The 26,381-nt window shown below is 46.0% G+C and overlaps 1 protein-coding gene and 1 non-coding gene across 26 annotated transcripts in view; both read left to right on the top strand.

Annotated features, from left to right (window-relative positions):
- The window catches only part of NAP1L4 (nucleosome assembly protein 1 like 4), a 47,783-nt gene extending 21,524 nt beyond the window's left edge, over nt 1-26,259 (top strand). For 8 of the 25 annotated variants that reach the window (XM_077961751.1, XM_015113378.3, XM_015113379.3 and 5 more), the window contains 8 exons: nt 4,844-4,915; nt 9,765-9,904; nt 11,123-11,268; nt 14,495-14,517; nt 15,879-15,998; nt 18,647-18,676; nt 19,132-19,188; nt 25,066-26,259. In XM_077961751.1, coding sequence (XP_077817877.1) covers nt 4,844-4,915; nt 9,765-9,904; nt 11,123-11,268; nt 14,495-14,517; nt 15,879-15,998; nt 18,647-18,676; nt 19,132-19,188; nt 25,066-25,104 — 627 coding nt within the window. In that variant the 3' untranslated portion in view covers nt 25,105-26,259. Of the gene's footprint in view, nt 1-4,843; nt 4,916-9,764; nt 9,905-11,122; nt 11,269-14,494; nt 14,518-15,878; nt 15,999-18,646; nt 18,677-19,131; nt 19,189-21,152; nt 21,191-25,065 lie in introns of all 25 variants that reach the window. The other 17 variants (XM_015113383.3, XM_028833074.2, XM_028833073.2 and 14 more) reach the window with 3 other exon arrangements.
- Nucleotides 5,693-5,816, top strand: LOC114672538 (small nucleolar RNA SNORA54). The gene has a single exon (XR_003722944.1). It is a non-coding gene; the product is annotated as a small nucleolar RNA SNORA54 (small nucleolar RNA).
- Nucleotides 26,260-26,381: the final 122 nt, after the last annotated feature.

Below are 26,381 nucleotides of genomic sequence, written 5' to 3'. Positions count from 1 at the left end.
TTCTGATCATTTCTCTTGAAAAGTGTGTATTTTAAAAAAAGAAGGCCGCCGGGCGCGGTGGCTCACGCCTGTAATCCCAGCACTTTGGGAGGCCGAGACGGGCGGATCACAAGGTCAGGAGATCGAGACCATCCTGGCTAACACGGTGAAACCCCGTCTCTACTAAAAGTACAAAAAAAACTAGCCGGGCGAGGTGGCGGGCGCCTGTAGTCCCAGCTACTCGGGAGGCTGAGGTTGGAGAATGGCGTAAACCCAGGAGGCAGAGCTTGTAGTGAGCCGAGTTCGCGCCACTGCACCCCAGCCTGGGTGACAGAGCAAAGACTCCGTCTCAAAAAAAAAAAAAAAGAAGGCCAGGCATGGTAGCTCATGTCTGTAGCCCCAGCACTTTGGGAGGCTGAGGTAGGCAGATTGTTTAAGACCAGCGTGGGCAGCATGGCGAAATCCCATCTCTACAAAAAATACAGAAGTTAGCCGGGCATTGTGTTGTGCACCTGTGGTCCCAGGTACTTGGGAGGCTGAGGCAGGAGGATCACCTGAGCCCAGGAGGTCGAGGCTGTGGTAAGCCATGATCATGGCGCTACACTTCATCCTGGTGGGTGACAGAGTGAGACCCTGTCTCAAAAAAAAAAAAAAAACAAAACCAACCAACATTTCTGATTTTGTCTTGCCTTGACATTTTACTTTCTACAGTGAAATGGTGAACAAATTAAAAGGTGACAAATTTGGTTTTCCCTGAAATTAGTTATAATAGAAGTTTCTACAACACAGAAACAAATCTTGCCTTAAGTCTCACTGACTGACTTGCTGTCAGTTTTTATTGCTCCAGAGTCCCCAGAAACAGTACATCTACATTCACACTTGCTCAGGACAGCTCCAGGCTCTGCTTGTGTGGGCAGAGTGCTTCTCCCATCACAGAGCATAGCCACTGTCTGTTGTCCTTTACAAACTGCTGTATTGTAATTTGCACGGGATTTTACAGCTACGTTTTTTAATGGTTTTCACAAATGTATCACATTGCTGCCTCTGCTACCTCCCTTGTTTCATGCTTATCCTGTGTCCTAAGCCAAAACTTGAGAATTCAAGATGGAAAGAATGATGTATTTCTTATTCTCCTTCCAGAGCAGAAAGCATCTAAAATAGAACAGCCTTGGTTTTTCCTGATCTGAGCTTCCTTTTTATATGAAAAGGTGGAATTTACGAAGACTAGACCATACTTTTAAAAGAATGCCATGCACCAGAATTTCATTGGAAAAATTAAGTAATGTGTACCAGAGCCGTAGTCTCACCCTGACTGTGTATTACAATCACCTGAGCAGCTTTAAAAACTAAATAGCAAAAACTGAATGCCTCATCTGTCACCACGGCACTGAGAGTTTTGAGGTGGTTTTAGGAACTCTGATATGCATGCTGAGAGTTGAAAATCCCCATGGTAGGGAGCAGGTGGAAAGACTAGCTCTTAGGTTAGTTCTTCTCAGACTTCGCGGGGCATGGGGAGTGGCCATGGCAGTGCAGATTCTGGTTCTGTGGGGCTGCCTGTCTCATGGGCCCCAGGGTGATGCTTATGCTGCAGGGTTGGAGCATCTTCACGTGGGATTGGGGGTGCAGTGATAACAGGGTTTGGGAGCAAGAGTTAGGTGACTTGAGTGAGTTTTGGTGTCCCCTTCTGTGCATGTGGCCACCTGGTTATGGCATTGGGGTCACTGGCCATGGATAGCGCTGCCTTGGGTTTTGAGAGCACAGTGAGGCATTTGGCCACATTTTAATGGGGTGTCCCTTCTCATTCTCCCAGCACCTCTGTATTAGTGTCAGTGCTTCAGCATTTCAGCCAAGAGGTGTCTTGTTGCTTTTTGTTTTAAAAGCTTTAAAAAGATATGCAGGGGTTGATAGAGTACTCATTTAATATGCAGAAAATGAGGAAATGTTATTTGTACTGTTTGTAACCTCATAGCAGGTAACGGTAGCATGTTCTATTTTGATTTTTTAACACTTTTTTTTTTTTTTACGGAGTCTTGCTCTGTTGCCCAGGCTGGAGTGCAGTGGCATGTTCTCAGCTCGCTGCAAGCTCCGCCTTCCGGGTTCACGCCATTCTTCTGCCTCAGCCTCCCGAGTATCTGGGACTACAGGTACCCGCCACCATGCCCGGCTAATTTTTTGTATTTTTAGTAGAGACGAGGTTTCACCATGTTAGCCAAGATAGTCTCGATCTCCTGACCTCATGATCCCGTCCGCCTCAGCCTCCCAAAGTGCTGGGATTACAGGCGTGAGCCACTGCGCCCGGCCAACAATTATGTTTTAATGTCTGGTGTTGGAGTCTGCCATTTCTGAGAGAATCCTTTTCCTTTTTAAGGGACGTGGTCTTGCTATGATACCCAGCCTAGAGGTCAGTGGCTTTTCATAGGCACAGTCAGTGCACTGCTGTCTCAGTCTCTTAGCCTCAAGTGGTCCTCCCAAGTAACTGGGACTGCAGGTGTGCGCCACTGTGCCCAGCTCATTTTGGTCAAATATTAAATTCCAAAGTTGGATTAACTCTGAATCCCTTTGTTCTAAATTTGGGGATAGTTGAAATATATTCCTTCAAGTAGAGTGGAAAATTTGAGATGGCGGCTTTATGATCTGAGTGTGATGCTTCCAGTGTTGTTTGTGTCTTTGCTTCCTGAGTCTTGAGTGTCTGCCAGTGTGGGGCATTGCCTTATATCTGCCCTGGACATTTAAATTTTGACCCACAGGGTACATGGCTGCTTGAGGAAATTAGAACATAATGGTTATTTTATGAAGTTTGGGAAAACATCAGTGGGCACTGCGTCTTTGAGTGGGATGAGTTTGAAGTTCCCAGTGCCATCTCTGGAAAGCATGCTGGTGAAGGTGTTCATCTTGGTGATCGAGAGCCAGTGCATGCCTCCATGGGTGGCACGCGCAGTGTTGGAGACTGAACATCGCATGCAGGTGTGGCCCATTTCGCAACTGCCTTTGGGTTACTTTTTGTCTAAATACTTGCAGGTATCTTTTTGTCGCTGTTTTTTTTTTTTCTATAATGTCAAAAGAGTTGAAAATTAGGACTCACTTAATGGAAAGTCAGGCACAGAAAGGGAAATACCTCATGTTCACACTCATGAGGGAGCTACAAAAACAGCTTACCGAAGCAGAGTTGTTAAAGGCTTAGAGGGAGAGAGAGGGGAGAACAAACAGGGACAGGTCCGTTATTGGATACAGAGTCACTGCTAGATTGGAGGAGTAAGTTCCGGTGTTTTGTAGCACTGTAGGGTGAATGTGGCTAACGATAATTTAGTGTGTATTTTCAGAAAGCTAGAGGACGGGTTTTGAATGTTCAAAAATAAATGAGGTGATGGTCCTGATTTATTACACATTGTATATGTGCATCAAAATGTCACTGTGTCCCATAAATTAGTACAGTTGTTACATAGAACTAAAAAAGGGAAAAAATGATTTAAGAAAAACTTAATGGAACTTCAAGACATTTTGAGGTTCAGTGCCCAGACTTCGGGGGTAAAGAAGCGACTGTAATGTTACAAACGAAGCACCTGCTGCCAGTGCGTGTTTATGAGGATTCAGGTCTTTCCATTCCTCTTCTGACTTTCCTCACTTGAACCTTCTAAGCTGACAGGTATCAGCAAACTCTGAGTTTGAAGAAATACCACTTGTAAAATGATACAGACAGATAAGAATTGTACGCTCTTCCATGGTGCCTGCAAGTTAGATCTCAGACACGCTCTGTGTAACTGTCCTTAAAGAAGTTACCGCGTGTGGCTGGGCGCGGTGGCTCATGCCGGTAATCCCAGCACTTTGGGAGGCCGAGGCGGGTGGATCACGAGGTCAGGAGATCGAGACCATCCTGGCTAACACGGTGAAACCTCATCTCTACTAAAAATACAAAAAATTAGCCGGGCGTGGTGGCGGGCACCCGTAGTCCCAGCTACTCAGGATGCTGAGGCAGGAGAATGGAATGAACCTGGGAGGCAGAGCTTGCAGTGAGCTGAGATTGCGCCGTTGCACTCCAGCCTGGGTGACAGAGCAAGACTCTGTCTCAAAAAAAAAATAAAGAAGTGACCGTCTGTATAGTGAATTTTGGATACAGTCATGAGCCACATAACACATTTTGGTCACAACAGACTGCATATAGGATGGCGGTCCTGTAAGATTATGATACCATATTCTTACTGTACGTTCTCTGTGTTTAGATACACAAATAATTACCATCACTAGCTGCTTCCAGTATTCAGTACAGTCACAAGCTGTACAGGTTTGTAGTGTAGGAGCAGTAGTGGATAGTAGGCTGCACTGTCTAGGTTTGTGTAAGTATGCTCTGATGATTGCATGCCGAATTGCCTAATGGTGTGTTTCTCAGGAGGTGCCCCCATTGTTAAGGCATGCACAACTTTATTGCCGCAGGTGGGGAAGCTGGTTGCCACGGCTGTAGCTGATCTAGCCTTCTCTTCTGACTTCCAGGCTTCTGCTCTGTCTCCTCAGCAGTCTTGGTTGGTAGCATTTCTGATCTCTGTGTGCAGTGGCAGCTGGTGGCAGGAAAGCAGTGAAGGCCCTTGCCCCAGTATTGCAGGCAGGCGGGTGTCAGTGGCACTGCCCTTCGCTGTCAGTGACACCCACCGTTGCTCCACACTAGGGAAAGGGGACACCTTGGTGCTGCTTTTCTATGACGGGGAGTTGGTGAATAAGTTTGGGTTTCTTCCTGATAGTTATTACTTGACAAGGACAGAATTCCAGTAGGGCTAGTTATGCAGCATCTGGGAGCCCATGCAGCCATGACGCTTGGGGAGAGATGTGCTGTTTTTTAAAAGCCGATTGGAATTTTTTTTCTCTTTTTGATTAGGAATATGATGAACCAATCTTGAAACACCTGCAGGATATTAAAGTGAAGTTTTCTGACCCTGGACAGCCTATGGTGAGTACTGACTTGACCTTCTGGTTGGCATCAGAGTCAGTCCACAAAGATGGAAAAACTTGGAGCCAGGGGCAAGAAACCCGCAAAACCCACACTTAGCCACTCATCTGCTGGGCAGCGCTGGGCAAGACAGCTCTCCAAGAGTTAGACTGAGTACCGCATTGTCTCTTTGCTCCCTGAGAGTTAGACGGGATCCCATTGCCTTTCTGTCTCGTGCTTGGCACTGTAGTCGTGAGTCTCTGCTGGATGATTTGACAGTGATGCCGACCATGTGATGTTCCAGACCCTACAGCCAGGTGGGCACCAACGCAGGAGTCAGACTGCAACTCCTGGGCTGTGGTGGTGCTGTCCACTGTGCCTGCCCTCGGTCTTGTAGTTTGTTTGTTTACTCGGTTGGTTGGAGATGATACCGTTCTTTTCCCAAGTGTCTCTCAAGTTTGCATGCATCTAATGTGTATTTTTAACGTTTAAAAAGATGGGAGCTATGTACACATATGAACAGCACTTATTCGAAAATCTGAACCTACTAGGTTTTACCCTAAAAAAAAAGGCACAAAGACTGAAAAATGTTTTCCTGCTCTTTGATTTGTCCTGAAACAAATCTTTCCAATAAACTTGCTTTGGTGTATCATTGCAGTAGTAATGTTAGTGGCATGGATCAGCCTGCCAGTTGGTAAGACAAGCTTGACTAGGTCAGCCCTTACTTTTATCTGAGGAAACATGCTCATCTTCAGATAGCCTCCCCAGGCTGTCTCATCCTAGCCTGGTTCTCCCAGGGAGCACTGTTCGTTAACCTGTTAGCCTGGCTGTAGCTAATGGGTTCCATTCCAGTGCAATAGCATTTCCAGCGACACATGACTGACTGACTGGTGGCTTTCAGTTTCAGGTCTTGGAGACAAATACTGCATGACAGGCTGTGGGTTAGGGATCTTGCGGATGGGTGATGGTGGTAGGGACCTGGGACCAGTCAGCAGTGTCTTCCTTCCTCCCCATCTCAGCACTGGGGCCCAGGCTAATGGATGAGGGCCACTAGGAGTGGGATTTCTTCAGTATTGGGGCCCGGGCTAATGGACGAGGGCCACTAGGAGTAGAATTTCTTCACTGCAAGTGCTGCAAGTAATGCCTGGGTCAGCGGCAGGGGCAGGCAGTGGATCCACCTGTATCTGTCCCTTCTACTTTTTCCTGTTCCTGTCTGTTTTCCACTATGGAAGGTGATATTCGGGTGTCTCTCTCCAGGTGGGGCACTGGGAGTCAGGAGTGATGCCTGCTCACCAGCTAGGGGCTGCCTCCAGAGGGGACACCCCATCTTCCCTGTCCCATGTGGGTCATAGCAGGTCCTTCTTCCTGGGCTTGCATCTCTTCTGTTTAGACTTTATCACAGGGCCCCCGGGAGCCGCCTGGGCACGTCTGCCTAGTTTGCCCTCATTGGTGTGCATTCTCTTCCCCATGGTGTGAGTGTGTGGTGCTTTAAGGTTCTGTGTGTGTTTTCCTTGTACTTAATTCATCCAGACTCAATTAACTTTTTTTCTCCTTTGGGTTAGTTCCTTTTTTTCCCCTTTCTTTTCTTTTCTTTTTATTATTACTATTTTTTGAGACGGAGTCTCACTCTGTCGCCAGGCTGGAGTGCAGTGCTATGATCTCAGCTCACTGCAACCTCCGCCTCCCGAGTTCAAGCTATTCTCCTGCCTCAGCCTCCCGAGTAGCTGGGATTACAGGTGTGCGCCACCACGCGCAGCTGATTTTTGTATTTTTAGTAGAGACAGGATTTTACCACATTGGCAAGGATGGTCTCAATCTCTTGACCTCGTGATCTGCTCACCTCAGCCTCCCAAATGCTGGGATTACAGGCGTGAGCCCCCACACCCGGCCTCTTTTTTCTTATTGGACACCTGTTTGATGATTTCCTAGGTCAATTTTCTTTCTTTCTTAGCCTGTCATCTTCTTTTCCTCCATCTCATGGTGACTCATAGACTAGAGCTCTGGTTGTGGTAGACTGTGGACCAGTAATCTTTTTTTCTTTTTACTTCCCTATTATTAAAGTCATATGTAGAAAATACGGGCAAGTGTAAAGAACACCATACAAATCTGATTTTTATAAGTAAATAACAGCAGCTTAGTGAGTTTCCCCATACTCTTTTTCCTTTGTAAAATTATTATGAAGCATCTGAGGCATTTTAAGTTATAAAGAGAAATAAAACTTCAAAATGAGTCTTGGCTGGTGTTTTTGCAGCTCCCCACCATGCCTCATTCCCTTCCCTTGAGCACTTGCCCACCTGGACACACAGTGCACACGTGTGCCACATGGCTCCTGCCACACCACATGGTGTGTGCACAGTGTCACCCTGCTGTCACATCACACAGGCTTGGCTGGGGGAATAGTTGTTACTGCCGCCATTGGCTATAAAATGTTTTAACATTCCCCTGCATGCACCACCTCCCCCATTGTAAATTGTTGCATTATGATCAGCATACTTGAACCCAAATTTGTGTTAAATTAAATGTTTGTTAATTTATTTAGTTTAGATTCCTTTCAGTATACTTACTGAGTGAAAGAAGATGAAGCTTTAGAAGGCCCAAAGGTCGTTCAGTTGGGATTACAGGCATGAGCCACCTAGGCCCTGCTAATTTTACATTTCTTTAGTTGCTTGTAAGATTGAGCGTGGTTAGCATATTTGTGGCTTGCCTGACTGTAGTGCATGTGTGAATTAAGCAATCTTATCTTCAAGCCACTTTTCATTTGGGCAGTTAAACACTTTCTTGAATCATCTTCAGTTGTCTTTGGGTTACTCTTGACTGAACAAAGTCAGAGGGGAGAGAAAAAAGGAAAATAGGAAGAAATATGAATCTATCTATAGAAAAGTAGGCTGGGTGTGGTAGCTCATGCCTGTAATCCCAGCACTTTAGGAGGCCAAGGTGGAGGATTGCTCGAGCCCGGGAGTTCGAGACCAGCCTGGGCAACATAGAGAGAACTGGTCTTTAAAAGAGAAAGTAAAAAGGAGGGGAAAAATGAGTAGGACATGGTGAAGGACCACAAGTCTAATAATATTATTTGTATTATTGGGGTCATCCCATGCCCTGGGTTGGTTGTCCACACTGTGGTTACAGCCTTAAACAGTTCTGGGATCACAGCAGTCTCTCCATTGGTTGGCTGCTTGCCTTCCCTCTTTATGTTGTTTTTTTTTTTTAAAGCCCTGGAGGGTTGGGAGAGAAATTGGCATTTTATTTGATGCTGATTCCCTGTAGCTGCCTCTTCCTTTCCTTGTGACTTACCAGGCAAGTGACTGGCCTTTCCTTTGTGTGGTTCATCTGCAGTGCCCTACCCGCTTCCTTTGCTCTTGCCAAGGCCAGTGGAGAGCTCCTAGCCAGGTCCTGCTGTCATCGCTTCTAGAAACCAACTACACTGTCTCCCTGATCCTGACTTCCTAAGCCCTCATGGCTCCCCTCCTCCTCCACCTTTCTTTGGAAGTTACTTTTTCAATTCTCCTTTGTGCAAGTGATTTGTTTGAATGTATAAACTTTTTTTTGAGGAAATTATTACTGTATTTTTTTTTTTAGTCCTCTTAATTTCCCCTCCATTGATGGTTTTACCATTACAATGAAAATGGAAACAGCTAACGTTTAACCAGCTTTGTCCATAAACCCGGCTCTGTTCTAAGTCGTCTAGATTAACCGTCAAGGCAGCTCCTAGAGAGGGAGAGAGTTATTTCCAGTTTCTAGAAGGGATGACAGCAGGATCTGGCTAGGAGCTCTCCACTGGCCTTGGCAATGGAGAAAAGCAGAGCACGGAGACATTGAGTAGCTTCTGCGAATTGCCCAGCACTGAAGGCAGAGATGGGATTTGAACCCAGGCTGTCTGAGCACAGAATTGGTCTTGTAAACTGTCTATAAATTACTCGACCAAGCTCATCTTCCAGGTTTTTCTTTTATAAATAGGGATGAGGTAAAATGTCTTTGCACATACCAATGCATCATCCAGGTATTTTTCTCAAATTGAAGAAGTTCCTCAAAATGGAATTATTGAGTCAGGGAATATGCCTTTTTATTTTATTATTTTTTTTGATATTGCCAAATTGTCCTTCATAAAATCTGTTGACAGTATATGAGTGTGCCCAGTACCCCAAAATCCTGGCTGGGTCTACATATTTTTATACATTTTGCCCCAAAGAAAGGCATCTCATTTTGGTGTTCTTGTGTTTTGTTACTTGTGAGCATAAATGCCTTGTTGCTGCTGTTGGATGTTACCTATGCCTGCATTCGTGTTTGCATCGTTTTTCCCGGTGTGCTTACCTCTCTTCCAGGTCTGTAGCATGCTTTGTAAGTGAGGGATGAGCTTTCTGTCCTTTTAGAGATTTGTCCTTTTCTCCCACCCACCTCCCGGGAGAAAAGCTGTGGGTCACTGCTTTTACTGCACAGCACAGAATACAGACCCTGGCTTCCCCCAGCAGGGTGGGGGCTGGGGCTTAGGCTGAGCGGAAAAGGAGAGGAGGAGGATGGACTGCTGGTGCCCCTACTTTCCCCTAGTCACCTTCCCTCCTTCCAGGAAGCAAGGGTTGGGAGCAGCTAAGAGAAGCTAGGATTCTTTAGGAGAGCTTGACCCCTATTGGTGAGGAGGCATTGGAGCAGGACATGCCCCTACTCATGAACTGAACAGGTATTTCCCTCCAGTCCATCATTTGTTTTTTTTAACTTCATGGTGGCCTTTTTTGCAATGGAGAAGTTTTTCTCGTTCCATGGCCCTATCTGTTGAGCTTTCCCAAAATAGCTTCTAGTCAGTGTTGTGTACTGCAAGCAGTCTGTCCTCGTTATTTTTCGATTTTAACTGGTGCTTACTCTGAGTTTCTGCTTTTAGTCTTTTGTGTTAGAGTTCCACTTTGAACCCAACGACTACTTTACCAACTCAGTCCTGACAAAAACCTACAAGATGAAATCAGAACCAGATAAGGCTGATCCCTTTTCCTTTGAAGGTCCTGAGATTGTGGACTGTGACGGGTAAGAAAATGTCATTCTACCTTGTTTTTCTGAAACAAAATGAAGAGATAATTTTGTAACTTGATGGGTAAGATAGAAGTAAGGAGTAAAGTACAGTCTTGAGTCTGCTTAAAAGCCTGGTAGATGGATATTTCAATAGTCTTTCAGTTTGGGAATGCTTGTAGTGCAGAACTTGGAGATGGTGGCCGAACCTGGGAAATGAGTCACGTGGTTGCATGTGCAAGCCTTTGGGATAGTGCCCGGTTTCTTCATTTTAATGAAAGTATTGGGTTCTCTAGACATCATGAATTGAAGTTCTTAAAATTGAATTCGTGGATTACCCTCAGCAAATAAATACTTATTGAATGAATGAGTCTGAGTCCAAGGCTGTCAGCTCATTGCTTTGGAGATAGGTGGGGGCAGCATAGCTGTTGTTTGACTCACTGATTTCAGGCTTTATAAATCACTAAAGAGAGAATTTGGTTTAGAATTAATTTCTCCAGGTTGGATTGACTGAGAAATGGTTTTAGTCTTTACTTGAAACAATTAAGTTTATTTACCAGAACTAAGTACTAATTGTTAATTCAGGACTTTATTGAAATCCTGCTGGAGTAATTTAGAAAAATAATTTTCCAGGGCCAGGCCATCGTGTGAGAAAAAGGCCTGGCCTTTCCAAGCATGTTCTTATGCGGGCAGTATTGAGATCTGCCAGGTGTTTCCTGGGTCCATGGTGATTGTGTGTTAGAGAGCGTGCTGTGCTCAGCCCTTGCCAGCCTCCCTGGGGCTGGAGTGGTCTGCACTGGCCGTCAAGATTCCCAGTGGCCACCTATTTCCTTTTTTCAGCTTGTTCTGCTCACTTGGCTGCCTTGAACAGCAGCAGCAACTCCTGCTTCCTTGGGAAGCCGAGGACAAGTTCTTGTGCATCGTGCAGACTTGACACAAGGGCTTTGCCACAGAATACACATTTCGGAGTCCTGATGAAATGTCTTGGGAAAATAATACCATTGTTCCAGAAGTCTGAAGTTTGAGGCAGTGGTCACACCCAAGTTGAAAGAGGACCAGGCCATTTCTCTTTTGCCAACCTCCAGATGAACTTCATGGGCCATTGTATTTGGTTTGCAGATTGGTTTTATTTAGTTTTCCAGGTTTGGCATAGAGCTGTGGTTTGCTTCCTGCCTGCATTTGTAATGGATTTTTCTCATGGATTGTGTGTTCATGACAGCTGTCTTGTCCTGGTAGGTGTACCATTGACTGGAAGAAAGGAAAGAATGTTACTGTCAAAACCATCAAGAAAAAGCAGAAGCATAAGGGTCGAGGCACTGTTAGAACAATTACGAAACAAGTACCCAATGAGTCCTTTTTCAACTTCTTCAATCCACTGAAAGGCAAGTCTGTTGGTGGTTAATATTCATTATGTACTTGTATAAAATAATTTTGGTCACCTGATAGATTCCTAACACCCAGAGACTTTAGTCCTGTTCTTTCAGGCAAGTGTGGTCAGTAGGGGCACATTGCTGTGTCCCAGGCTGTTCTGTTGGTGCGCTGGCAAGTTTATTGTGGCGGGCAGAGGTAGCTAGGACAGTAAGAGTATGATTGTCATCTTCTGCAGGAAAGGGAAGAGCTTTGCTCTGCTTGGCTGCAGCCCAGGCAAAAACTTGTAGTTCTGTTTTAATAAAACTGAATGGAGTGTTTGCACCTGGGCTGCTTCCTTACCTGAAGCACCCTTCTCCACCAGTTGGCATTTCTGCCCCTCTGTTATGTCTGTTTTGCACCCCCCAGAGACCACTCCCAGCCTGGGAGAGCTGCTGGGTTTGCTCTCCAGGTACCCGTTACTGCTGTACGCTGGTTCTAGTTGTGCCGCTTTTGGATCATCTGCTTAGTCCCCCTTTTCTCATAATTTTATTTTATGCACAGTTTGATAGAAGTTTTTGGAATTTATATGTTGTGAGAAACAAGTAGTTGGGACTTTCAGTTTTGAAAAACATTGGCAGAATCACAGCTTGGAAGCTGCTTCCATTTATTTATTTGTTTATTTAAATTTTCCTAAGTGGTAAAATAAAGAGGAGACCTTTGAACTAGTAAAGACTGACCAGTTGATTTTGAGAGTAAATTACTTGGGATTTTTCATATAATTTCCTAATCATGAGAGAATGTGAAGTTCAAACTACTTGTCAGTGTTAAAATATCCATATTCTCTTTAGTTTCCATGAACAAAAACATAATTTGAAGTGAAGAGATGCCATCCCCTGCTGCAGATAATCAGTTAGTGTTTGTATGTGGGGCCACAGGGTGGCTCTCTTCTCCAATCTGAGTGTTTAATTTTTTTGATTTTGTCTCTGAGCTTAGCACCCTTATTTATCAAGCTATCCTTCAGAGTTCAGTTCGTTATTTTAATTGTGGTGCCTATTTTCTGCAATTAGACTTTGAATATAGAAGATACAAATATATAGGGTTTGGGGAATGAGAGCAGTCATAAAATTAGGTATTACATTTCATGTTCTTTTGCAAGATTCCTTTTAGACATTTGAGTTGGGCATATTGGAGATTGTGAATTCACCGTGAAGCAGGGGGCTTTACTTTCTGGAATCACTGACTTTTTGTAGGAAGTTTTCTTAAAACTGATTTAAAAATAATTTTTTGTTGGGCGAGGTAGCTCACGCCTGTAATCCCAGCACTTTGGGAGGCCGAGGTGGGTGGATCACGAGGTCAGGAGATTGAGACCATCCTGGCTAACATGGTGAAACCCCGTCTTTACTAAAAATACAAAAAATCAGCCAGGTGTGGTGGCGGGCACCTGTAGTCCCAGCTACTGGGGAGGCTGAGGCAGGGGAATGGCGTGAACCCAGGGGGCAGAACTTGCTGTGAGCCGAGATTGTGCCACTGCACTCTAGCCTGGGAGACAGAGCAAGACTCCGCCTAAAATAATAATAATAATAATAATAATTTTTAGGATAAAAATGGAGTTGAAAGTGGACTCAAGGGAATTTTTAAGTGTTTTTTTTTTTTGTTGTAGGTTCTAAAACTTTTATGTGGTATGGTTGCACAACTCTAAAGTTAACACACTGAAAGTCATAAAGTTGTACATTTAGAGTGTATGCCTTTTGTGGTATGTAAATCCCATCAATAAAGCCACTTTTAAAGTAATCAAACACATAATACCATATGGTAAGTGCTATGAAAAAAATTGAGGGGAGGCCGAGACGGGTGGATCACGAGCTCAGGAGATCGAGACCATCCTGGTGAACACCGTGAAACCCCGTCTCTACTAAAAAATACAAAAAACTAGCCGGGCGAGGTGGCGGGCGCCTGTAGTCCCAGCTACTCGGGAGGCTGAGGCAGGAGAATGGCGTAAACCCGGGAGGCGGAGCTTGCAGTGAGCTGAGATCCGGCCACTGTACTCTAGCCCGGGCTACAGAGCGAGACTCCGTCTCAAAAAAAAAAAAAAGAAAAAAAAAAAGAAAAAAATTGAGGATGGGCAGGGAGTAGGTAATGGGGTAGTGAAGGAACAGACAAAATGAACTCCTGTGGTATGAAGTGAAGGAGGCATTAGCTAGTGAGTCCAGCTCTGTCTTTGTCCTTAAAGCTACAAAGCCAGTCCAGAAGTATGAGTGCTGAGAATCCTTGTGCTGATTCATGACCCCGGCCAGAGTGCCCTGGGGAGCATGCTGCTCCAGCGTTTAGACACCCAGCCATGCCCCTAACCCATGTCTTAAACCCCCGGGTGATGCTGGCACACCGAGGCTTGGGAGCTTTGCCTTGCTCATGGGTGGTGTTTACACACCCAACGCTCATGTCTCAGCAGCAAACAGCAAGTGCTGCCAGGGTTGTGGTCACTTAATGGGAAGAGAGACTCAGAAGAGCCCAGTGAAGATTGAAAAGGCAGGTATGAGACTAAGTAGAGTAAACATTCAACTCCTGATGAAGGTCAGGGTCTTGTAGTAAATGTCTCTAAAATCAGGGGGTTGGATCGTGTACCATTTGAATGTTGCATGGCTTCATTGAGTGTGGTTAGAAGTCCCTGTCTGTCTTGGTGTGCTTAGCTCATCCAAGCATCAGCTTTCACTGAGGAGCTGCGCCACTCTACGGGGGCACTGGTGGGCATTTCAGCACTCTCCAGTTAGAAATGCAGTTTCTGCCTCGCCGAGATGCAGTGCCTTAGTAACACTTACAGCTTATAAGGCTTAAGGACTTTCTCTTTCTCTCCTGCACCATCATGTATAGTTCTGCAGGACATGAGTTAAATTTCTCCATAAAGCACAAATGCACTGAATGGCCACATGGCCATAGCCTAGGGGCTGTTTGCCTTTCCTCCTGTTAATATATTAACCCTCTCAAAATGATTTTCTCAAGCTTGAGTGCCAGCCCATGGCACGTGATGGAGGAGAGGGGAGGGGGGCATAGAGGCACTCAGGCCAGCTTCAGAAGTGGTGGATGGAGCTTGCGACGATGTCTGTCAGGAGATGCAAGGCTTTGGGGATTTCTAGTTTAAACCTCAAGGTGAAAAATGTTACATTTTGTCTACCAGCACAACTTACTCCTGTGTGGGCTTTAAAATTCTGGGACTTGTCACTGTAACTTAAATATGTTTTGTCTTTTTTTTTTTTTTCCTAGCATCCGGGGATGGAGAATCACTGGTAAGATTTGTTGTTACTAGTCTGATTTTGCTGTTGAAGTCTCTCCTGAGTGAATGTCTACTTGTCTGCTTGTTTAAAAAAGTCCAGTCCTGGCCGGGCGCGGTAGCTCAAGCCTGTAATCCCAGCACTTTGGGAGGCCGAGACGGGCGGATCACGAGGTCAGGAGATCGAGACCATCCTGGCTAACACAGTGAAACCCCGTCTCTACTAAAAAATACAAAAAACTAGCCGGGCGAGGTGGCGGGCGCCTGTAGTCCCAGCGGGCTGAGGCAGGAGAATGGCGTAGACCCGGGAGGCGGAGCTTGCGGTGAGCTGAGATCCGGCCACTGCACTCCAGCCTGGGCGACAGAGCGAGACTCCGTCTCCAAAAAAAAAAAAAAAAAATAAATAAATAAAAAGTCCAGTCCTGGCTGTGTATGGACTGCGTATGCCTGTAATCTTAATGCTTTGGGAGGCTGAGGTGGAAGGACTGCGTGAGTCCGGGAGTTTGAGACCAGCCTGGGCAACATAGCACAGCCCCATCTCTACAAAAAATTAAAATCAAATAAATTAACTGGCCGAACACAGTGACTCACACCTGTAATCCCTGCATTTTGGGAGGCCAAGGTGGGTGGATCACCAGAGGTCAGGAGTTCAAACCAGTCTGGCCAACATGGTGAAACCCCGTTTCTGCTTAAAATACACACACACACACACACACACACACACACACACACACAAAAATTAGCTGGACATGTTGGCAGTGCCTATAATCTCAGCTACTTGGGAGGCTGAAGCAGGAGAATCACTTGAACCCGAGAGGAGGAGGTTGCAGTGAGCTGAGATCGCACCACTGTATTCCATCGGGTGACAGAGGGAGATTCCGTCTCAAAAGATAAAATAATAAATTAGCTGGACGTGGTGGTGCACTGTGTAGTTCCAGGGTCACTGGGGCCCAGGAGCTTGAGGCTATAGTGAGCTGTGATTGCACCACTGCACTCCAACCTGGGTGATAGAAAAGTAAAAGTACGTGTTTCATATGTTGGTTTCAGTAGCAAACGTGTAGTGCTTTAATACTGCCCGTTCCCCATGTGTGAGACTCTGATACCCCCTACTCTGAGTGAGACCTTTGGACAGGTGATGGAGCTGTGAGGCCCTCAATTCCCACTTGCTCTGCCATTTTGCTTCAGTAGCTCTTTAAAGCTACTTGCAGTTGTTTTAAAAGGGCTTTGAGTATCTAGTGGCTGTCCCCTAGCAGTGCAGGAGTTTGGTGTTTTAAGTCAAGTAAATCGTAAGTGAGGGGCTGAGGTTTAGCTGAGGGTGGTGAAGCAAATGTTTTTATCCCATTAAAATGAGTTAACACGTGGGTTTTTCCTCCTCAGGATGAAGATTCTGAATTCACATTAGCCTCTGATTTTGAAATTGGACACTTTTTCCGTGAGCGGATAGTCCCGCGGGCTGTGCTGTACTTCACTGGGGAGGCCATAGAGGATGATGACAATGTATGAGGCTCGGGGAAGGGGGGCTCCCACCTGGGTGCTTATCTCTGTTGGTGCAGAGTGGCCCTGAATTGTGGCTTGGGAAACCCCCATGCCTAATCTTTTTATGACATCATCAGTCAGATACGTAGTCTAAGCTGCTGTCCTTGTTGTGGGGGGAATATACTTGAAGAGGAGAGGTCTGAGGAACAGAGCAGAAAAAGCAGGTGTCTGTGAGGCAGTTTCAGAGATGATTGCCAGTTTCCTATGTGAGCCCTGCCTAGTGATTCAACAGTATTCTCTAAAAACCTAAGCTTCAGGGTACTTCTGAACATGGGGAAAATCTCTTTCATGGAGGTCTGACCACAGCAAACATTTATTGACAGTGGACTCATGCTAGCCTGTATTTCATCAACCCAAAAGAAATAGAAATTCCTGAACTTCTGTCTAATTAGGTAAAAAGGAAAAAGACCCATGCTCCCAAGAAAACAACAAGATTGCATGTCACTTTCCTTTCTGGGCTTGAGGGAAGCCAGCTCTTCCACGGTCAGAACTTGCGGGCACACAGCCCGTGCACCGCTCAGAAACTCCCATCCTCACCAAGGTTCAGGCAGCTTCAAGTCTTCTTGATCTGTGGAAAATAAAGTTTTGTTTTATAGAATGTTACTGGAAGTGTGTTCTAGATGACATTCTCTTGCTTGTGGAGCTCTTAGGTTTTGTGGCTGCGCTAAGTTTCTTTTCTTAGAAGGGCTGGCCTGTTGGGGCTTCAGACAGGGCAGCAAGAGCCTAGGTGGGTTCAAGGGCCTTAGCCCCCTGTGGCAGTAAAGACCAACATCTCCTCACACTTCTCCCATTGTACTGAGTTCCACCAGTGGGGAGAACAGGCCAGCGTGCTCTTTGTCAGCTGTTAGGTCTTAGACTGTTCGTTTAACTTCTAAAACTCAACTTGCTGGCTCATCCCTAGGCTGGGAGGTGATTGTAGGTCAGGGAACATGGACAGTCAGGTAGCTGCCAAGACATAGTTTTACGGATTCTAGACCAGCACTTTCCAATAGAACTTCCTCTGTTGATGGAACTATCCTCTGCCTGCTTGGTGCAGCGCAGTAGAACTGACCACTTGAGGACTTGAAATAAAATATGGCTGCTGTGACTGAGGAACTGAACATTTCATTTACATTAGTTTAAGTTTAAATAGTGAGCTAAGGGCTAGTGGCTACACATTGGAAAGCTTATCTCAAACTTTTTTGATCATACACCCATCAGTTTAAAAGACTTGAATATGCATGTGTGCTATTTGTTTACTTATATGCGATGTCTGTACTACTGGTGAGCACTGTGCCACATTTGCTTATAGTAAATGTGTATTTCATTCATAATATGTTCAGCACAGGTACTACTGATAAGCAGTGTCATTTAGAGGCTAGAAGTGCCAGCTCAGATTAGACTGCTTAGACTCACATCCCCACTCTCCCCCTTAGTAGTTCCACCACCTCCTTAAGCTTCAGTTTCCTCAGCTATAAGTAGAGCTCATGGTGAAGACTGATTACTTGTTAAGCCCTTAACATGGCACCTGAACATAGCCCTTAACATAGCACCTGGCACAGAGCAATGACACAGTAAGTGTTGGCATAAAAAGTCCCACCTGCCCAGGTGGGTGATGCATCTGGAGCAGCCCCTGTGCACAGCCCCTCAAGGGCGAAATGCTGTCCTTAGAGCTTTGGAATAGGCCCTGGAGCCTGCTGGAGGCCCATTGGGATCTGACCTGAAATGGAAGATTATTAAGAAGTCTTTCCCTGTCTGATGCCAGTTAGGATCCTTAGAGCGAAAGGGCGCTGCACTGTGGTCACGTCTCATCCTGGCTGCTGCGTGGCGCCAGGAGGCTGTGCAAACTGTGTGAACTCCACACCAGCACAGTAAGATCCTTCTAAGTTCCACTGAAGTTGGCTCTAAGGAATACATGGTGTGAGCTCAACAAAAAGGGAAATGTTGATAAATGAAACTGCATTTTCAGTGTACTACCCTGGTTATGCAACCAGTAGTGATAAGATGGTTTTGCTTTTAATGTAAGTTTCATGTTTGAAACTTGATTTTCAGTCTGACCAATGATGTCTTTGGATGTAGGAGAAACTGATTCAAGACAATTGACTAATGTTGGAGGTTCACTTTTGAGCACCTTAGTGTTTAAAGATTAAACACCAAAGTTTTAATATATTTCTACTAAGTTTTTTTTTCCCTTTGTGTGAGATGTAAAATGATACCCAGGTTCCTGTATCCAATAACATTATGCTACTGGTTAGATCAGCCTTGTAAAAATTTAAGGAAAGCAAATTCATTGGTTTACAAAAATCTTTTCCTGTGTGCCTGCTCCTTGTGTGAGAACACTCAGGGCAGAGCTGTGGTGCCAGGTTCCCAACTGTGTCCAGTGTACAGCCTGGCTGACCAGATTCCTATCCTATTCCTTGTTTTGCGTGACTTTCAATTTCCTGGCATGCTTTTAAAATGCATTGCACACAAGCAAATGACTCCTCAGCCAAGCGAGGCCCAGCAGGCAGCGTGGCTGAACTTTCTGCTCTTCTTAGGCTTGATCAGTGAGTCATTTGATGGGACTGGTGTCTCCGGCAGGCTGCTGTCATGTTTTGTGAACTTAAAAATGTTTTTCTGTGTTTTTCCAGTTTGAAGAAGGTGAAGAAGGAGAAGAGGAGGTAAGAGACAGGTTTATGCAGTGCCACTTACCTCCCTGAAGTTGTTTTTTTGGCTTTCTCTGCTTGAAGGTTATGGACTCACAGGGCTGTGGTGCACCCATTTTTTGTGATGCTGTCTTTGACTCTAACAGTGTTCTTAAAACACTAAGCAGAAATGCATAGCAAATGCTGTGACAGTTTTTGACCCTGCAGTTGGCTTATGAAAATGTATCTTAGAAAATAATCATTTAACAAAATCTACTTTTTCAGAATTGTGTTTCTTTTAGGGCTATCTGTGAGAATAAAAAGATACCTAGAAATAATTCTAAGTGTCCAGAGGAAGTGATGAGTCACTTGTGGGTAGCAGTAATTGATTTCCGTCTAAGGCAGTGTATTGCTCCGTGTGTTTGTGGATTGTGAACGCCACAAGAGTTTAAATCTTGTCATTCCAGCTAATTCTCACTTTTTAAATATAGGAATTAGAAGGTGACGAGGAGGGAGAAGACGAGGATGATGCAGAAATTAACCCCAAGGTTGGTAACTTTGGGGCCACCCAGACCTACTTATTATGCTACACTCTTAGACTTTTAAAAATGTTCCCCACTTTGAGGCAGTAGTATCAACAGTATTCATTGTTCCCTAATTAGAAAGTTTAAAATGTGTCAGAAAAATACTGGAATGATTATTCAGGCACTGTGTATATAATTTGAGTGTTGAGTGTACATATTCAGTGGAAGCTTTTCCAGCTATCTCAGGCTGTGTCTTAGTTACGTAGACTCCTCAGTGGAGCACCTTGACTTTCCCAATGTTTCATTCTTTTAAGGTAAGGTAATGATTTAACTGACAACATAAACTTTTCTTTGCGCGTGTTTGGAAAAGGTGCAAAGAAGGGACTTGGGGGCTCTTTTTGTTAAGGAGCAGAATAATGGGGTTGTGGGCATCATTTGACAGTTGCAGTTGAGCTGGGCATGCCCAGATGGTGTGTCTAGATATCTCATCTGTCTCAGATAATTTAAAATATATTGGGAAGGTTTACTAAAGAAAACTGAGTTGGAAATGAGTGGACAACCCCATTAATTTTACCTGCAAATTTAGATTTTTATTTGTGGTCTCAGAGTAACTTAAGGTACTTTGACCATTTGACACATTTTAAAATCAGAACTGCTTAAATGTCATCCTACAGCTGTCATAAGAGTTTCCTCTCATAAAACATGAAATGTATAGTTCCCTTGCCTCTTAAAATTAAGTATATTATGGGCTGTCAGAATACTGTTACCTGGTGTTTTTGTAATGTGTCTCTGTCCGACTAGATGTTTTTTGCTTGTTTTTACCCTTGTTTTTGGAGTGTGCACTAAGCTGTCAGTGTGATATCCTGGCTCTGTCATCAGTTGGTTGAAACCAGCTATTCCCATGAATGCGTGTTCACAGTTGTGGTTCCTTCAGGGAAGGGATGGGAGAAGAGCTTTTAAAACTTTTTTGAGAATGTGTCTTATAAAGACTACTCTGGGAATAATATGCTCATGGAAATGTTCATCTTCTAAAGGTTGGCCTGTTGATGTGGGAGGTCTCTGTGCTGAATGCTCAGCACCATGGTGGTGGGCGGTGAGGGCTGTAGGAGATCAAGGCCTGGGTCTGCCTTGCGTGGATCACAGTGTAGGGACAGGGAAGATGAGGGCTGTCAGTCAGCCAGTGAACAACGCTGGGGGAATAAATGCTGCCCATCACTGCTCTGCAGGGTGTCTGATGGACCCAAGGGCCACGTGTGTTTATTGGGCCATGTTTCCACCTTGTGGGCGCTGAATGGACACTTTCAAGGTTGCAGTTGTAAAGCAAGGACTGGGGGCAATTGGCAGGGCCACCTCCTCAGACTCTGCGCACAGCTGCCTGTCCTTGTTGTACTTGTCTCTCCCCCTCCCTATATTCTGTGCCTCGGCGTCTCTTTTCCTCCCCTCTGTTGTTTGTTCTGCTTCCTTCTGTCACCTTGGAGAACCTTGAGTCTCCTTTCACGTCCCAGGTTTCTAAAAGAGCATTCTCACCAGCCATTATAGAGAACATGACGTGGTGGATTACAGGCTAACACACCATGAGACCGCTGATAGGTTTTGTTGGCTGGGGGAGAAAGGACTAAAAACATATACAGGCTAATGGTGTGAATGAAGTTCAGAGACGGCCGGGCATGTGTGGCCGGGATAAGGCCAAGCCTGCTATCCCTGTCACGTGCACCTTCCAAAGAGATGGGCAGTGTTAGAGTCTGTGCAAGCAAAAGAAAACAAGGAAGGAAGGGAGGTTTTAGTATTGGGGGCAGTCTGATAAAAGCGAAAATCATGCTTCTGCCCATTTTGAAAGTATGATCTGGTGTTGAAGTTGTTCACCCCGAGTTCAGTATCTTGCAGCCCTTTTGTATCATGAGAAATTGTGGCCGTTGCCTCCTGTATAATTTTGTGCATTTCATTTTCTTTCATGCTGACAGTTCCTTTCAATTTTTTTCCCCATTTAGGTGTAATTTTTGTCTGTTAATCATTCATACGTTTCTAGGTAAGGTGGAATTCCATTCATACCTAACTTCCAAACTTCTGATCTATACTTTATACAATGCATTGTTTTGACTTTGAATAAAGAGGGAGTTGCTGTCCAGGCACACTCACTGTGTCACAGGTTTGACATAGAGCTTTCTGAAGAACACTGTTTTTGTACAGATGTCTGTTACATGTACTTTTAAAATCAACGAACCAAACCTAGATTTGGTCCCTGCTTTCTGAGCCCAGTGTTTCTTGCTAACCAAGTAGCAAAGATGTAACTTGGGTGTTATTTTCATTGCTGATGGTACTGCTTTCCAGCAAGAGGGCCCTGGATGGTTAGCAGTCTGCAGGGGGGCGCACACAGGCCACCATAAGGAAGCAGTCCTTGCAGAGCGCATAGCACACTGGGCCCAGCTGTGCTCAGAACACATACTGTGGCAGTTGAAATCAGCCCACTGTCACTACCAGCACGTGTCTGTTGAAATCTACACTTTTTGAATTCATGTTCTGTGCAGACCAATAGGTACACAGAGGAGTAACAGCTTTTACTGTGCCAGCATTTTTTATCTGCAATGTTAACTGGCATCTGTTTTGGTGTCAGCAGTAAAAAGTACTGTTGTGAGGTTGGCGGAGAATTCTCTAATTGAATGAAGCAAGAACCAGTTGTAGATTAAAACGAGTGTCAGTAATCCTGGAAGCTCTTTCCCACCCCCCACTTTCTTCAGTCCCTGTAGCTCTGCCCTGTCCTGGAATGGCTGACAGGAGGCCGTAAGTAGACAGAGGCCCTTGTCCGTGACGAGACCCGTTCACTCGTGGCACTCGTGGGATGTTGTGGGAGAAAGCAGAGAGGTGGGAACAAGAGGTGCCGTGAGAAACCCCACGATCGTAGCAGGGCCTCTGCATGCCGGGGTATGTAGGCACTCCGATTTTAAGGGTCTCATCATGGAACGGCAGCATGATCCTGGCAGCCCATAGACCAGATGTCCTTGAGGTCTTAGCACCACTGTCTCCCTGTCTTCCTCATGTAGGCTGCTTTCATGGGAAACTGATGCGTACATAGGGTAGATGCAGCGCTTGGAACGATTTTGTTTTCCAGGGCCAGGTTTGAGAATTTGCCTGTATGTTTAAAATTATGTCTAGCTGCCGTTAATTCCCGTTGTCCCCTTATGTCTGAAGAACTTAGCCACTCCTGTTCCACCTGTACCCTCACCCACTCCTCCCATGCCACCAGCTCTTTTGAAGAGAATCCTCGGTGCATGCCACCTGTCCGTATTTCAGCATGTGTCCCTGGAAGAGAAGGGCAGGGTGCAACCCCGAGGAGTATCACCCTGAGGCCACTGCCTCTTCAGCCATAGAGCTCTGGGCACTTGGGGCTTCTTCACCAGCGCAGCTGTGGTCGAGTGTGTTTTAGTGGCATGTCTTTGTTGCCTTTCTCAGGTCGAGTGTTATCTGTTAAAACCTCACCTTTTAAATGGTCCCATGAGACATGAGATTTTTTTCCTATTAGTTGGTACCTTTTAAAATGCCAGCTCCCCCTCCCTTGATAATCTTAGCATCGATTAATGACCCAACCATCATTAAAATCTATGACATGAGATAAAGGATGCTTCAGTTTAGGAGTTTAGGTGTAGTTTTGTTTTTTTGTTTCTTTGTTTTTGTTTTTGGCAGGTATCACAGGCTGAAAACAATTGGTGTCTCATATGTAAAATTCACTTCTAAAACTGTCAGTCACTTGCAGAAGCTCCAGCGTGCTGTGTGAGCACCAAAGCCTGGCAGGGGTGGGCCACGTGCTGCCTTCCTGCCCAGAGGGGGCTGTGCCCTCAGGCACGGGGGAGGCAGCTCTTCCCAGAGCCAGGTGCCTGGCCCACTCCCCTCCAACAAGGCACTGGGTCATGACACCAGTCTTGAGAGTCTGTTCTATGTGGACTCTGTTCCCTCTAGAAGTCTTTACCCAGGATATTGGTTTTATTTAGGACAGATGAATACTACGTTCTCATGGTTGAAAATGCCTGTTACTTCATTTCTGCAACTTAGGATAATTTAGATTTATTTCTGGTTGAGCATTCCAAATCTGGAATCCTCCCGTGAGCATTTTCTTTGTCTTGGGTTCCAGATTTTGGAGTGTCTCAGATTTGGGATTTGGGATGTTCAATCTGTGGTAGGATAAATTATAACCATCCTGGCTAACACGGTGAAACCCCGTCTCTACTAAAAAATACAAAAAACTAGCCAGGCGAGGTGGCGGGCGCCTGTAGTCCCAGCTACTCGGGAGGCTGAGGCAGGAGAATGGCGTGAACCCGGGGGGCGGAGCTTGCAGTGAGCTGAGATCCAGCCACTGCATTCCAGCCTAGGCAACAGAGCAAGACTCCGTCTCAAAAAAAAAAAATAAAATAAAATAAAATAAAATCCTGTGTATGACATGACATAGTATTTGCATAACTTAAATGCACATAAAGATGGAGTCTGTTACCAGCCCCAGTCTTCCCCGTCCCTGCACAGCTCCTTTACTGACCTCCCATTTTCTAGGCATGTCCCTTGGTGGAGGCACACTGCTTTGTCCCACTCCTCCCCTCACTGTGCCTGCCCAGGGCGCGCTGCATCCCCCACACTCTTAAGGCCAGTGGCTCAGTGCCCTTGGCTAGTACACTGGGCCACCTTCAGTCTATCCTTGAATGTCAGATTGACAGGTCTCAGTTGATCTTTTTGGTGAGGGTTTTTGGTCAGTGTCATTTTGTCTCAGCCAGGCTCTTTAGGCAGCCTGTGGGGTGGCTGAGATTGGGAGCTTAGACCAGGGTTCAAGGTTATTGATTTTTTTTTTTCATCTTTTATACATATCTTTTTGACTATCCCTTAAATGTGATTTCCCGAAGAATGAACTGTAGCCTCAGCTTATACCATGGAAGATGTCAGTTATGTTAACCCAGCTTATACCATGGAAGATGTCATCTGTGGTTACCCAGGGGTCTTTCTGCCCCATACAGTCCAAGTTCTTGGGTTCCATAGGCACGCTGGATTAAGAGCAGTTTGTAATCTTGGCCAGAAATCACAGGTTATAGGTCCATGAAGTTACTAGCTCAGGAGCATTAGCAAGATCATGTCATATTTCTTAGGCTATTGTTGGCCTCCACACAAATTCATGGAGTTGCTGGATGTGGTTTAAAGAGTACAAGATCTCTGTGTTAGATAATATTGGAGTTAATCCATTCCTCTGGGAGGGGAATCGTGTCCCGGATGCTGTTACTGGAAGGATAGCATTCCCCCTTGGTGAGACTGTTAAGAGAGTGAGTGACAGATGGAGCTCTTGGGAGTGGCAGCCCGTCATTTGTTGGTGCAGTACAGACCACCAGAGAGGATGGATCTGCTGGGGCACAACCTGGTAGTACAAAGAGCAGGAACCTGCTAGAGGAGAGATTTGCTGTCCATGAGCGCCAAGGGTCCGGCCTACCCTGAGACAGATGTGCCCTTGAGAAATGAGGACTGTCGGCACCAAGAGGGGTTGCCTCTGCGGTGGCCTTCCTGGGTGGAGCTGCCCATGTTGAGCGCACTGTGCTCTGTGTGGGCAGGAGTGCCGGCTGCTTCCCAGCCCTTTAATGGGCAGCCTCCTGGAGCTTCACCACCCCAAGGAGCCGCAGAACCCTCCTGCCGAACATGACATGAATTTGAATGCTTCAAGGCATAGCTTTAAAAACAAAAAAAGCAGCCCTGCTTTGACTGTGCAGGGGTAGGGGGAGTTAGCTTTGTTCTTGTCACTATTTTTAAAAGTATATTTGCAGTAACCATTTTTTTCAATGAGAATGAACTCATTCAGTCTTGGCTTTCGTTGTTGATTGGAGCTAATTGGTGAATGGAGCTGGCTTTGTTCTCTACAAGCCTTGTCTTTTTCGTTGACAGAAGGAACCCAGCCAGCCGGCGGAATGCAAGCAGCAGTAGGAAGCGGAGGCGGGTGCCTGGCAGACCGACTGTCGGGACTCCAGGCCTGTGGGCGGGGCCCCGGTCCTTGCCGCAGCACAATCCCGTCGACAGAGCTTACTCCATCTAACTCGTTTTCAAGTGCATGATTTTCACTTTCACTTTTCCTTTTTCCTTATTATTTTGCTTAACTTGTACAGTGGCAACTGAAATGCATTTCAGAAATAGGAGGTTTCGTCCAGCACCCTCTGCAGCCTTGGTGCCTGTAGCTCTGGACTTGCCTGGGCCCTGTGGGAGGGCCCCATAGATCACATCGGGGTGGGGGGGTCACTTGGCAAAAAGGGCCGAGGTCTGATGTGGTTCCCAGGATCTAGAACCTCTCCCGCCCTCCTGCAGTTGGACTGAATTCTTCCCTTTCATTCGAAGAAACCCACTTGCTGTTTCCAGCTGCTTAATCTGCCGAGTGTGCAGCCTGCGTCACCTGTTACATGCTAATCATCTCAGAAGGGCTGTGTAGAGTAGCTGTGTTCTTCTTAGGATGTTGCTTCTTGATTTTCTTTTTTTAAGGGGTGGGTCAGGGTTGTGACACACCAGCCCAGGCAAGAGCTGCTGCGGGTCACCTCATATTTATTTATCCTTTCTTGCCTGTGAGGACTGCGGCCTTTCGCTGTCACTCGTCCTTACCATTTCTGAACCACCTTGGTGACCTGAGCGGGAAGAGGTGCCACTTCCTAGCAGGAGCAAGGCCTGTGCGGAAGAAACGCTGCTCCTTGCCACCAGGGCTGAAGACGCGAGCCCGTCCTCGTGACGCAGGCGCCGCCCTGCTGCCGGAGCCGGGCTTCGGCGGTCTTCTCCAGTGAGGGGCTGGGCTGGGAAGTCCTGCGTTTCAGTTGAGCGTATGAGCGTCAAGTCCTGCTTTCTCAGTAGCCCCATTGCTGGGCCCCACCATTCATCCTGTCTGAAGGTCCTGGGTTTGGTGTGACCGGTTGGCGGCTGGTGGGTGGGATTTCCAAGTGGGGGACGGCACTCTCCAGCAGCCTGGGGATGGCCGTGTCCACACCGACCAGGCCTGTGGAGAGTGCTCAGCCTAACCTTAGAACACATTTGTAACTGAATACAGTGTTTTCAATTTGTACAGAATAGTTAGAATATTCTATTAAAGTTGTGAAACATGGAGTCAGCACTGTGCCATGTCGTTCTTTGTAGGGGAATGTGGTGGGGAAGCAGGTGGGTGCCATCTGCTCCCCTCCGGCGGCTCCTATGTGCTGTACAGCCTGTTGGACTCTGTTGAGCCCTGG

This window comes from Macaca mulatta, chromosome 14 (genome assembly GCF_049350105.2).
Source record: "Macaca mulatta isolate MMU2019108-1 chromosome 14, T2T-MMU8v2.0, whole genome shotgun sequence".
In the NCBI taxonomy this organism is placed as follows: domain Eukaryota; kingdom Metazoa; phylum Chordata; class Mammalia; order Primates; family Cercopithecidae; genus Macaca; species Macaca mulatta.
The sequence above is the reverse complement of the archived record's forward strand: the minus strand, read 5'-3'. Positions and strand labels throughout refer to the sequence as shown.